Source organism: Rattus norvegicus, chromosome 10 (genome assembly GCF_036323735.1).
Source record: "Rattus norvegicus strain BN/NHsdMcwi chromosome 10, GRCr8, whole genome shotgun sequence".
Taxonomy (NCBI): Eukaryota; Metazoa; Chordata; class Mammalia; order Rodentia; family Muridae; genus Rattus; species Rattus norvegicus.
Window position 1 is genome coordinate 38211134 of NC_086028.1, and position 12264 is coordinate 38223397.

At 45.9% G+C, this 12264-nt stretch overlaps 1 protein-coding gene across 7 annotated transcripts in view; it reads left to right on the forward strand.

Moving 5' to 3' along the window:
* Positions 1–3369, forward strand: part of Septin8 (septin 8) — a 29049-nt gene extending 25680 nt beyond the window's left edge. For 4 of the 7 annotated variants that reach the window (XM_006246268.3, NM_001414347.1, XM_063268979.1 and 1 more), the window contains exon 10: positions 2085–3369. In XM_006246268.3, the coding sequence (XP_006246330.1) occupies positions 2085–2250 (166 nt within the window). In that variant the 3' untranslated portion in view covers positions 2251–3369. The remainder of the gene's footprint in view (positions 1–2084) is intronic. The other 3 variants (XM_063268976.1, XM_017597254.3, XM_063268980.1) reach the window with 1 other exon arrangement.
* Positions 3370–12264: the final 8895 nt, after the last annotated feature.

Sequence of the window (12264 nt, forward strand, 5' to 3'; positions counted from 1 at the left end):
CACACAAATAAATAAACAGGAGAGGGGAGCTCCCATAAGCAAAATCAAAGAAAATATAAAATGATACCCTGGCCTCACAATGTGGCCTGTCTGGTTCCTAACCACAGTGAGCATCTGGCAACAGACTATACCCAACCCCCTCATGGCTTAGCACATTCATAAAAGAACCGTTCGCAGTGACAGAGCTTCACGGACCAGCTCTAACTAGTCATTCAAGTCCCTAACTTGGAGACTGACACAGCTCCAGCTGGCATCTTGGACAGCTGGGCTCCACAGCTTTGAGAATGACAGTAGCATAGCTTCAGAGAGGCAGCTTCTTCCCTGCAAGTCTCCTCCTCCTCCTCCTGGCAGTATGACAGCCAGGGCAAGCTGGGCTCAACATACTCAGCCACCCCAGCCTTTATATCCCCTCCATACGTGTCACAGGAGCATCTTAGCATGAAGTCCTCTGGATGAGGCAACTGTGGGGCTTCAGAGTCCACAGGGCAAGTGTGCTACTCTCCGATCTGGGCCTTAGGAGATGGTGTAAGTAATCACCACACCGGGAGCCTCGGGTCCAGAGAGGCTCCGTCCTTTAGAGGATGCTGCCCCTACGTTTGGGACAAGTCTAAGACTGGAACAACCTGGCCAGGACTGGCAGGTAGAATAGCAAGAATTGGTCTGTGAGGGAGCCAGGTACCCTGGCCTTTAATCCCAGCTTTGGGCCTGCAGAAGCAGGTGAATCTGATAGTTCTGAGCCAGCCTTTCATAGTGACAGCCTGTCTAAAAAACAAAACAAAACAAAACAAAACAAAACAAAACAAAACAAAACAAAACAAAATGCCTGAGGACCAGTCCTGTGCTTTGGGCTGAGAAGGGTTCACTAGTTCTTACATAGCTCTGAGGGGGCAGAACCAGCCCTTGCTGAGGAAGGAAAGAGTAAGAATATAGCCTTCTCCCTGGCTTCCTGGCCTCCAGGGACAGAGAGGAAAGGCAGGGTCACAGCTTCAGGCCACCTTACCTCTGCTGGTCCTTATCTCTCCTAATTTTTTTTCTGAGGACTGAAGAACTTCCCCAGAGCTTCTTCTAGAACAGTGGTTCTCAACTTGTGGGTCACAACCCTTTGCAGGGACAGTCAACACAGCCTTTCACAGGGATTGCATATATGATGTCTTACTTATCAGATATTTACATTAGATTCATAACAGTAGTAGAATTATAGTTATGACATGACGTAGCAACAAAAAAAAGTTATGGTTTCTTTTTGAGGGGGGTGTCACCATACCATGAGGAACTGTAGTAAAGGGTCACAGCATTAGGAAGGCTGAGAACCACTGCTGTAGAGCCTTCTCCCAGTCTCATCATGAGACTCAGAAAGCCAAAGACTTTATCAGCATCCAAGCATGGTGGGTTCCAACAGGTCTTGTAGGCCTTGAGATGGTGGTGGCAGAGAAGCTGGCTGGCAGGCAAAGGCAAATTGGTGGTGCAGGAAGGTCACCAAAACTTCTCAAGTGTGCCCCCGTGTTGCTCAGCACCAACATGGGTCGACACAGAGCGGTAACCTTGAAACAGAGTCATCTCAGACACAGGAATGGGCAGCCAAGGGTCAGCACGATAACATGAGACGTTATGAGCTCGGTACAACTACCCTGCCTCATACCATTAACTCTTCCGACCTGGGAAACTCCACCTCCAACCTCAATAACTATCATCACTCTGCCATCTCATTCTAATCTGTCCTGAGGGCTGCTGACATGACATCCCCCGCTCTGTGTCTGTCACCATATACTCCTGTAGATGAAAAGTCTGTAATCTTTCATTTATTGTTACATTATTCATCATAATCCTCGGTATTAGGCTTCTGAGTCCTCTGCCCATTCCCGATCCTCTTGGCCAATGGACTGCCTGTATTCTTGTTCCTCACTGCCAAAAGCCTTCCCAATGAGTTCAGGGTCTGCCATCTTGGGGAGCACAGCATGGCCACATCCAGAAAGCGCTTGCCATAGCCATCATGCTCCAAGCATCTTCTGGAACTCATAAAGGAACAAGAAGGGTCCTGGGTCAGCTAGAAGGGCCAAGTTGATGTCTACCTGTGCTTTCTTTAGCAGATCAGATATAGGAGCACAGCAGTCGGGCATGAGCCTCTCCAGCTCTAAGGTGATGATGACCAAAGCAAATGTGGAACCCTTGAACTGCAGCAGCTGGTGGCCTGCCATCCAGTGCTGTAGCTGCCTGGTCAGGGACGCGACGTGGAGGGAAGGATTCCTCTGAGGCAACAGTTCCTCCACACGGGGGCCGGCTCCGGACCATCAGGGCGTGGAACTGGAGACCATGTTTTTTTAATGTTAGGACAGAGGCCCCTCCCCTAGTTTTCACATATCAACGACCAAAAGTGCAAACGGTTTCCGATTTCCATCAGGGAGCATCTGGTGTGGCCCAACCCTTTTCATTCCCAGACAGTCTGATTTGTGACATGGTACTCTGAGGCTAAAGTGTATAGATGGCCATGTTTGGATTCTGAGACATGCGAATCTACTGTTAAAGGGAGCAGAGGAGTTACGTGTAACCGCTTGACCTGAGAAGAAACCAGGAACTTTGTCAACAGCACCAGTTTTCCATAATGAAACTGCCCTTAGTGATTTAACCTTCATGCTTTGTAACAGACCAAAACGCCATGACATTTCCTCATTTGCATAATTTTGCCTTACTAACAAGCACATCCTGAAAGACGGCCCCTATTCCCCCAACTAAAACCAACCGATACCTGATATTTTTTAAGTGCCAGATCAGTGCGGTCTAACGCCTCAATAAGGATTGTGTGTAGGTGAATAAAGACAGCTGAGTGAATGTGTGTAAAGTATAGCAAAGGCAGACAGATATTTATATACGATATTCATAGAATGGAAAGTTAAATATTTTTGCAGTGTGTATCTAAGAGAGAAACTGACCATAATAGTGCCGTTCAAATGTCTTTGTCAAGTGAACTCTGTGTCCTTTAGACGTGAGAATTTGGTGGAAGGGTGTGGGGTATAAAGATAACATTTTTTTTCCACTCTTCTGTATGTTGTGAGCCTTTGTGGATCACCTCGCCGTGGTGCATGTGCAAGGACGTGTTGCACGCCTGTGCCTTGCCTGTTCTGTGTTGTAAACAGCTGTTCCAAAGGCACAGACGAGTCTCAGGGAGACTCTATAAACTCATGCTCATTATAATCAAGAAATCCAGCGACGTTCCCACGTGGAGGTTCTAATGAAGTCTGTCCAGATTAGCCAACCCCATCCTCAGCAGCTCATTCGGGGTACAGCTAGAGCCACACGCTTTATGAGGTCTTTTACACGTGGAATTGACTGTAAAAAAATAAATAAATAAAGAGGCCAAAGCCTTCCACCATGCCACAGTAGCTTTTGTTTCCTTAGCCGTGGGGACCCGGGCATCCACAAACAGTAGACTTGTCTTCTAGCGGCCTACCACTGAAAAGACTTCTGGGAGAAAAACCAAGCCACATCTTCCTGTTTGGCAAGTCGCTAGGAAGTGGTAATGCTGTAATGTGCATCACATGAATCCCCTTTGCAAAAGGTTTGGAGACCCCGCTGCCCGCCAGCTCAGACTCCAAGGTGCTTCAGAGGTTGGTCTGGGTCATGTGTGTTCAGCTGCAAGAGGTCTCCCCAAGTTTCCTGGGAGCTGTGGGGTCTGCTCACCTCCTCCCAATTCCAGCATGGCTACTTGGAGAAAGAAGAAAGACGCCTTCCAACTTCCTAGATATGCATTTGACAAACTGCCTATGGCCTTCACAGCCCTGCAGTTTCATATCTTCCTTCAACCTTATTTTCCCTTTGTGTGTGTGTGTATGTGTGTGTGTGTGTATGTGTATGTGTGTATGTGTGTATGTGTATGTATGTGTGTATGTATGTGTGTATGTGGGTATGTGTATGTGTATGTGTATGTATGTATTATGTATGTGTATGTGTATATATATGTGTGTATGTAGTGTATATGTGTGTATTGTGTATGTGTGTATGTGTGTGTATTATGTATGTGTGTATGTGTATGTATATGTGTATGTATGTGTGTATGTGTATGTATGTGTATGTATGTATGTATGTGTGTATATATGTGTATGTATGTATATATGTGTACGTATGTGTGTATTCTGTATGTGTGTATGTGTATGTATGTGTGTATGTGTGTGTATTCTGTATGTGTGTATGTGTATGTATGTGTGTATTTTGTATGTGTGTATGTGTATGTATGTATATGTATGTGTGTATGTCTGTGTATATGTGTATGTATGTATATATGTGTGTGTATGTGTGTATGGTATGTGTATAAGTATGTATGTGTATGTATGTGTGCATGTGTATATGTGTGTATGAGTATGTATGTGTGTATGTGTGTATGTGTGTGTATGTGTACATACATGTGGAAGCCGGAGGATACCCTTGGACGTCATTCTTTTTTTTTTTTTTTTGGTTCTTTTTTTCGGAGCTGGGGACCGAACCCAGGGCCTTGCGCTTCCTAGGCAAGCGCTCTACCACTGAGCTAAATCCCCAACCCCGGACGTCATTCTTTAGGCATCAACCACCTTTTGTATTTTAAGACAGAGTCTTTTATCTCTTCTTGGCCTGGAACTTGCCAAGTAGTGAGGCTATCAATCCCTAGTGATTCCACCACACCCACCTTTCTTTTAAAACATGGGTATGGAGAATCTACCTGGGGTCTTCACATCACAGCCAGCACTTTACCATCTGATCCTAAGCCCCACCCACTTCCTTCAGCCTTCATTGGAGATGGTTCCGCTCTGAGAAAACTCTGCTTCTGTCAGGTATGTTAGTTCCCAACACTGGGAAGGGGATGTAGGGGGATCAGAAGTTCAAGGCCAGCTCTGGCTATCTAGTGAATTTGAGTCTAGCCTGGCTATACAGGATTCTGTCTCTGAAAGTCAAAACCAAAACCAAACCAAAAGCAAAAGAACAACGCTTTATCCTCAGAAGCCTTTGCAAACTTCCAAATACCAAGTGCATTAATGACGTAGTCCTACATTTTTAGAGAAACAAATACTACCATAACCTCCAAAAGTATTTATTTTAAAGGTCGTTCATTTGAGGTTTTGTTTGTCAAAAACAAATTTTAGAGGGCGTAAAGTGTATCTTTAAAAAAGATTTTTTAAAATTGTGTGTGTGTGTGTGTGTGTGTGTGTGTGTGTGTGTGTGTGGTGGGGGGTTATGTGGGGGTTTGTGCAGATGAGGAAACCAGAGGAGGGTGACAGATTCCCTTTAACTGGAGTTAATATTTTTTTGTGAGCTACCATGTGGTCTCTGGGAAAGAAACCCAGGTCCTCTGCAAGAACAGAATGTGTTCTTAAGCACCGAGCCATCTCTCCAGCCTGCAAATTTTGTTTTAATAAACATTTGTATTGAAGACTTAGAACTGGACACACACGCCATATTTTCTTTCCTTGGAGACTTGGGAAGTGCCTTGGGAAGACACTGGAGAGATGGCTGTGGTGTCCCTACCCTCACAGTGGAAGGGGTCGGAGGACAGGGTAAAGGGCTGGGAAGCTGACTGAGAAACCATCTCCTGAAAGAAAGCCACAGTAAAACTCAGATGCCACTCTAACTTGCAGCTCATCCGGAGCTGCTGCCCCAGAGAAGGGTCTCAGTTCATGGACACAACCAAGTCAAGTTTCTGGGAGGAGATTTGAAGTCATTTGTCCCAGTGACTGTCACCATCCCACAGAGGCCTCCTTACCTTTACTGAAACTGTAGGAAAATGGGGAAAGGAAGATAGGCAGGTGACCAGTAAAGAACGCCTGGAGAGAGGCTTCAGCGGTAAAGAGAGCACATTGCTCTCATGGAGGATCAGAGTTCAGTGGTGGTGCTCATATGGGGTGGCTATACATTTACAGTTGCCTATAACTTTAAGCTCCTAGGGGATCCAACATCTCTAACCTTTACAGGCACCTACACTTACATGTACCAACTCATGCTCAGACACACAGCCACATAATTTAACACACACACACACACACACACACACACACACACACACACACACACACACATCTCCAAAAGAAAAATGGAAGCTGTTCTTAGCTTTAGGAACCTGGAAAAGATTTCCCACAAGATGTGGCACATCTGGACTTGCTAGGAAAAGAACCAAAGAGGGGAGTTCCATGTTTTGAGGTAGTTTAGTCCAGCAGTGGCAGGGACCTCCTGATTAAGGTAACCAAAGGGGCTACAAGATCCTAAACCCGGATGCAATTAAGTGGCCCTTGGTGGTCTGTTTTAAGGCAGAAACGCCTGCTAGTTAGGTGAGGGAAACCACATCAGGCAGCACAGGGTCTGAGTACCGCAGAGGAGGTAACAGATTGTTGCCAAGCCACAGGTACACGTCTCTGCGTGGGACTCGAATCAAGAAGGCGAGCAGCCAGCACTACGGAAGCAGCCAGTGGAGACCCAGCCTAGGCCACTGGCGGTAGGAGCCTGGCCAAGGCTTTCAGAACCCGTGCTGTTCATCACAAGGCCACCAGAGAGAGAGCCAAGCCTATCCAAGACTCAGAGATGGCTCATATCTCTCACCTTAGGCACCAGCAGGGTGGAGTCTAGATCCAGGCTGGTTTCTCATAGCTGTGTGTTGTTGTGACCCTACAATTGGGGCACCTACGAGGACGGGGTGGGCTTGGTGGGCTTAATTGCCCCGCTGCTGGGTGGCTGCTTCTGAGCCCTCGCTGTGATAGTGGGTGGTAGGCACCTAGGATTGTGAAAGTCTAAACCCACTAGTAAGCGAGAGACTTCACCTCTTCCTATCTTTTACCCATGCTTCACATCTCTTCCCTACACAGACCTGTGCTGCAGGACCTGAGTCCGATCTGAAAGTTGATTCCCTCCATCAAATGCGCAGAGTACCCTGCCTAGTTACCACTGTGCAAATTCTGCCCCAATTGTTTGAATTCTGTCCCAATTGTTTGCCAGGTATAAAACTCCTGTTAGAGTCTGCTCTGGGTCGTCTCCCCTCGAAGTGGGATGACCCCAGCATGTCAGAACTAAACTCCTCTTGCTTTTGCATCCATCACAGCCTCCGTGAGTCTCATTCAAGAGGTCTTGGAAGAGGTCCAATTTGGATCTCACAAGGAAGTCCTGGGCTACACAAGACCCTGTTTCAAAGAAAAATTGGTCATCCCTCCCTCTAAGGGGAGGTCAGTCTTTTCTGTGTTTATCCATTTACAAAGTAGCTGTCTTAGTCAATGCTCTATTGCTAAGAAGGGACACCATGACCAGGGCAACTCTGATATAGGAAAATAGGAAAATAATTGAGGCTGGCTTACAGTTTCCAAGGTTTAGTCCATTATCATCATGGTGGGAAGCATGGAGTTACACAGACAGACACGGTGCTGGAGAAATAGTTGAGAATCCTACATCCAGATCAACAAGCATCAAGAAGAGAGAGACACTGGGCCTGGCCTGAGTATTTGAAACCTCAAAGCCCACCCCCTAGTGATACACTTCCTTCTGATAGTGCCACTCTCTGGTGACCAAGCATTCAAATCTATGAGCCTACAGGAACCATTCTTATTCAAACTACCACAGTAGCTTTGGGATGTTGAATAATAATGGAACAGGGTATTTGTAGGGAGCTGGTAATTTTTTTGAATGTTCTGATCTTCTCTACTTCCCAAGGGCTGGGTTAGCGACATTACCAGGAGATTGAACCCAGGGCCTCATGCATGCTGGGTGAGCTCTCTCCCAACTGAACTACAATACTCACCTTGGGTTGGCAATACTTTGGGTGGATTTTTTGGTTTTGTTTTGTTTTTCTTTTCTCCCTTTCCAGTCTTCATGACCACCAGGCATTCACATGGTGCTCATATATGCATATACAAGCAAACACAATATGTATAACATGAACCATGCTAAAAATATGGAAGCACTCATTCACAAAAGTCACCTATGATATGGTTCCACTTGCATGAAATGTCCAAAATATGCAAAGACACGGAGACATAAAATGACTGTCTAGGACTCAGGGCACTGGGACAATATGGGTCCTGAAGGAAATGGAATGAAATGTTGTGGGGTATTTACCAGAGAAGACTACTCGGACATGGGCGTGAGCCAATGGAAAATGTTATTAGCTGGCCACGTCCGGGATTGACACACTTCAATTAACAAGGACAGTTAGCCGGAAGCGCAGCTATGGAAGCTAAAAGCAAGGTTAGTGCACTTAGAGACTTTCTCAGAACTACAGAGTTTTGCTTTCATTTTTGGCAGATGATGCTCTGTCCGTGTGCTGAGTTTTACAGCCTGAATGGGGCTTCCATCATGGAGTCGGTTATGCTAAGGTCTGAGGGCCTACTAAATCTGGGGCCCTAATAATACTGTAAGAACAGAATATCTTTTTGGGGTGAAGGAAATATTGTGAGCTGACTGTGTTTATAGTCATAAAGTTCCACCCATGTTAGCTAAACCCAATGAATTGTGCAGCTTAGTAAAGTTTGTATGTAGGATGAGCAAGATGACTCAGTAGGTAGAGGCCAATCTGCTTTGCCTGGTGACCTGAATTTGATCTCCAGTCTCAGTGTGGTAGAAGAAGGGAATTAACTTCCCCAAGTGGTCCTCTAACCTCCCCGTGTACAAAGTAGTACTCCCAGCAAAATAAGTAAGTGAATGCCATTTTTAAAAGTCTGTATGTATACCACCAGATGAACTCTAGGGATATATAAGGTAGGGAGAAGAGATACGAAGAGCCAAGAGTGGGGAGCTTTCAATTAGGATGCTGTTAGGGCTCACTGAGATGTCTCCCAAACAAAGACTCTGAAGGAGAGGTGGGGGGTGAGTCAGGTGGACACCTCAGGGAGAGCTTGTTAGTGAGCCTGGGTTTGTATATGGGCTTCATTGTCGGTGTATACGACTTTGAAAAAGTTATATGATGGCCTCATCCCTCATTTTCTTTATTTATAAACCAAAAACAACAGTTACTACCTATTTCAAAAGGTTAATGTGTGGATCAAAGGACTTTTTAAACTTTTTTGAGACATGGTTTTTTTTACATAGCTCTGGCTATCTTGGAACTCACTATGTAGACCAGGCTGGCCTCAAACTCACAGAAACATGCCTTCCTCTGTCTCCCTAGAGACAGGATTAAAAAGTCTTGTACCATCTTGCTCAGATCCCAGATGATATTTTTTTTAATGTTTATATTATACATGCGAGTACAAGGTCACTCTCTGTCTTCAGACACACCAGAAGAGGGCATCAGATCCCATTACAGATGGTTGAGAGCCATCATGTGGTTGCTGGGAATTGAACTCAGGACCTCTGGAAGAGCAGTCAGTGTTCTTAGCCACTGAGCCATCTCTCCAGTCCCGCCCCCAGGTGGTATTTCAAAATGTTTTTATTACATTTCTTCACTTATTTGTAAATGTGTGTATGTGCCCTCGTGAGTGCTAGCGTGGGCCACCATGTGCATCTGGAAGTCAGAGGAAAACTTTTGGGAGTCTGTTCTCTCCTCTGTATGGTCCCAGGGATCAAACTCAGATTGTCAGACTTGGGGTTAAGTGTCTTTATGTACTAACTAATCTTGTCCATCTAGATCAAATGATTTTTAAAAGAAAGTAAAGGTCAGAGAGAATGTTTAGCGGTTAAGAGCACTGGCTGTTCTTCCAGAAGACTTTGGTGTCTAACGCCCACATGGCAGGTGATAACTATCAGTTCCAGGGGATTCGATACCTTTTTCTGACCACCAAAGGCACATGCTGCACATACAAACATACATACAGGAAAAACACTCATACACATGAAATAAAATAAATGCCAAAAAAGCTACTTTCATAATCAAAAGGAAAAACAAAACAGCACAACATATCAAGGAAAATTCTGTTGGTTTTCTTGAGATGAGGGTCTCATTCTTTAGCCCTTGCCATCCTGGAATTCCTTCTGGACTCCAGGATCGTTCTTGAACACATAGACGGTCCTCTTGCTTCAGTCTCCTGAATACTGGGATTGCATGTACGAGCTAAAGTTCTTCAGTTGTGTTTGTTAGTGCCTATCTACAAGCACATAAGCCTTGCTTGCTAAGATGAAATCATATCTGGGATGTTGGAGGAAACAAGGAGGCCAACTGGGGCTGTCTCAGACAAACCCAGAGGGAGAACGGAGAGGCAGAGGGATGGCTGTGGCTTATACACTGCGAGGTGGCAGGGGGTTAGGGCAGGGAAAAGATCTGCTCCATGTTTTAACACCATCCCCATAGGTACAATGCTGAAAACACAGTCCTTTCTCCACACGCATGGGAGACTGGATCCAGGGTCCTCCTAGGCCCTAATCTGTGCCTGCCGAGTCTCTCCCCTGGAAGGCTGAGCCTTTTCAAAACCTACTTTAGTAAGGGTTCTTTAATGCTTTAACCTCCCTTCCAGCCCACCACCCACCAGAGGCAGCGGAAAGTATAACAGGAGAAAGGGAGATGTGGACCTGTCTAGAAATAGTTCTTTGGGGGCGATTGCGATCTTCATTGTGAGGATATCAGCAGTTCAGTTCACACGCAGCAGCAGCATTAGCTCGACCCACTTCCAAACACCATTCACAAATCAGCCACCGCAGTTCGAGCCAGAAGAAACTGTGAGGCTCTCCAACTGGACTGAGTCTGCAAAAGCAGCAAGAGAAGCCACCAGACTTTCACAAGAAGTTCTGTGGTGCGTGTCTCTCTATGCACACTTTCTTTTTTTTTTTTTTTTTTTTTAATCGGAGCTGAGGACCGAACCCAGGGCCTTGAGCTTGCTAGGCAAGCGCTCTACCACTGAGCTAAATCCCCAACCCCGCGTGTCTCTCTATGAAGTCACGACAAGTGATCATGAGTGAAGAAACCAAGGCAAACCAACGCTACAGTGTCATCAGTGAAGACCAGTGTCAGCAAAGCCCAGCGAAGACCAGCAAAGGGTGACAAGGCAAACCAATACCAGAGCATTGTCCACTGTCTGTTGGGTTCTAGTTAAACCCTTTCCAACCATCACGTGTTCGCTTGAGCATCAGCTCCAGTAAAACATCACATGCCTTTTCACCAGGCAGCTTCCAGAATATGTCTGTTGTCAGCAAAACGTCCTCTCATAAGATAGTTTCCGGAAAACATCCCGTGACACAACTGAGTCTCTAAAGAAACCAGAAATTTCCACTTCTTCCCCTGCTCCACTTTTTCTCCTGCTTCTCTTCCTCCTCGTTTTAAAAAAATTATTATTATTTTATATGTATAAGTGTTTTGTCTGCACGTGTGTCATGTGGATACCTGATACCTGGTGAAGCGAGCATTGCATCCCTTGGACCTGGAGTTACAGACAGTGCGTGTTGCCATGTGGGAATGGGGATTGAAGCCAGGAACTCTGGGAGAGCAGTCAGTGCTCTTACCCACTGAGTTGTCTGTCCAGCCCCTCATTGTGTTTTGTTTGTTTTGTTTTGCTTTTTGTTTTTGTTTCAGATGGGTCTTATTATACAGCTCTGACTTGGGACTCACTATGCACACCAGGCTTGAACTCACATATGTCTACCTGCCTCTGCATCTCCTGAGGGCTGGGTTTACCACACCTGGCTTCCTTTGCCTGCTGGATCTCAGATTGTCTCAGACATAGCATGTCACTGACGATGACCTTGAATTTCCGATTCTCCTGCCTCCGCTCATTTGTACCAGCTTGATGAGATGCTTAGAATGGAACCAAGGCATTCAGATTTGCTAGGCAAGGAATCAGCTAACCGAGGCACAGCTGTTACCCCGCAGGGATGTTGTTATGGAAACCAGCTCTGAGTATAGCAATGCCTGGGAGAGTGTACCACATTGGTGGTGACAGTGGTAAGAATCTGCTTTTACAGCCCCTTAAATGGTCTGTGTTGAAGGATTGGGATTGGGGTGGAAGAAAGAGACTGGGATTTGAGCGGAGCCCTTGTCGGAATTCTGCTTCTATTTTTTGAGTTGAGGAAGCCTGGGTGGAGCCTTTCTGTGTATACGTGACAGGGGCAGTGTGGAGGAAGGGAGGCTAAGAGGACTGGGGAATGGGATTTAAACTTTGACACAATAAACTTAAAATATCTGTTCCACATCCAAGTGGACTGAGGCTCAGGGGAGAGGTTGGGTAGAAGGAGGGTGGATCATTGGTTCTTCTGGGCCAGGTTCTGTGCAAGGCTGTGGTAAGACAGGTGAGACTCTGGGCTAATTCCAGAGGAGCGCTCTTTCTGTTGGTGGTAGAGGAAATACTAACGAGCATGGCTGTTCTGAAAGGTCTTCTGCTCCCCATGTGGGACATGATA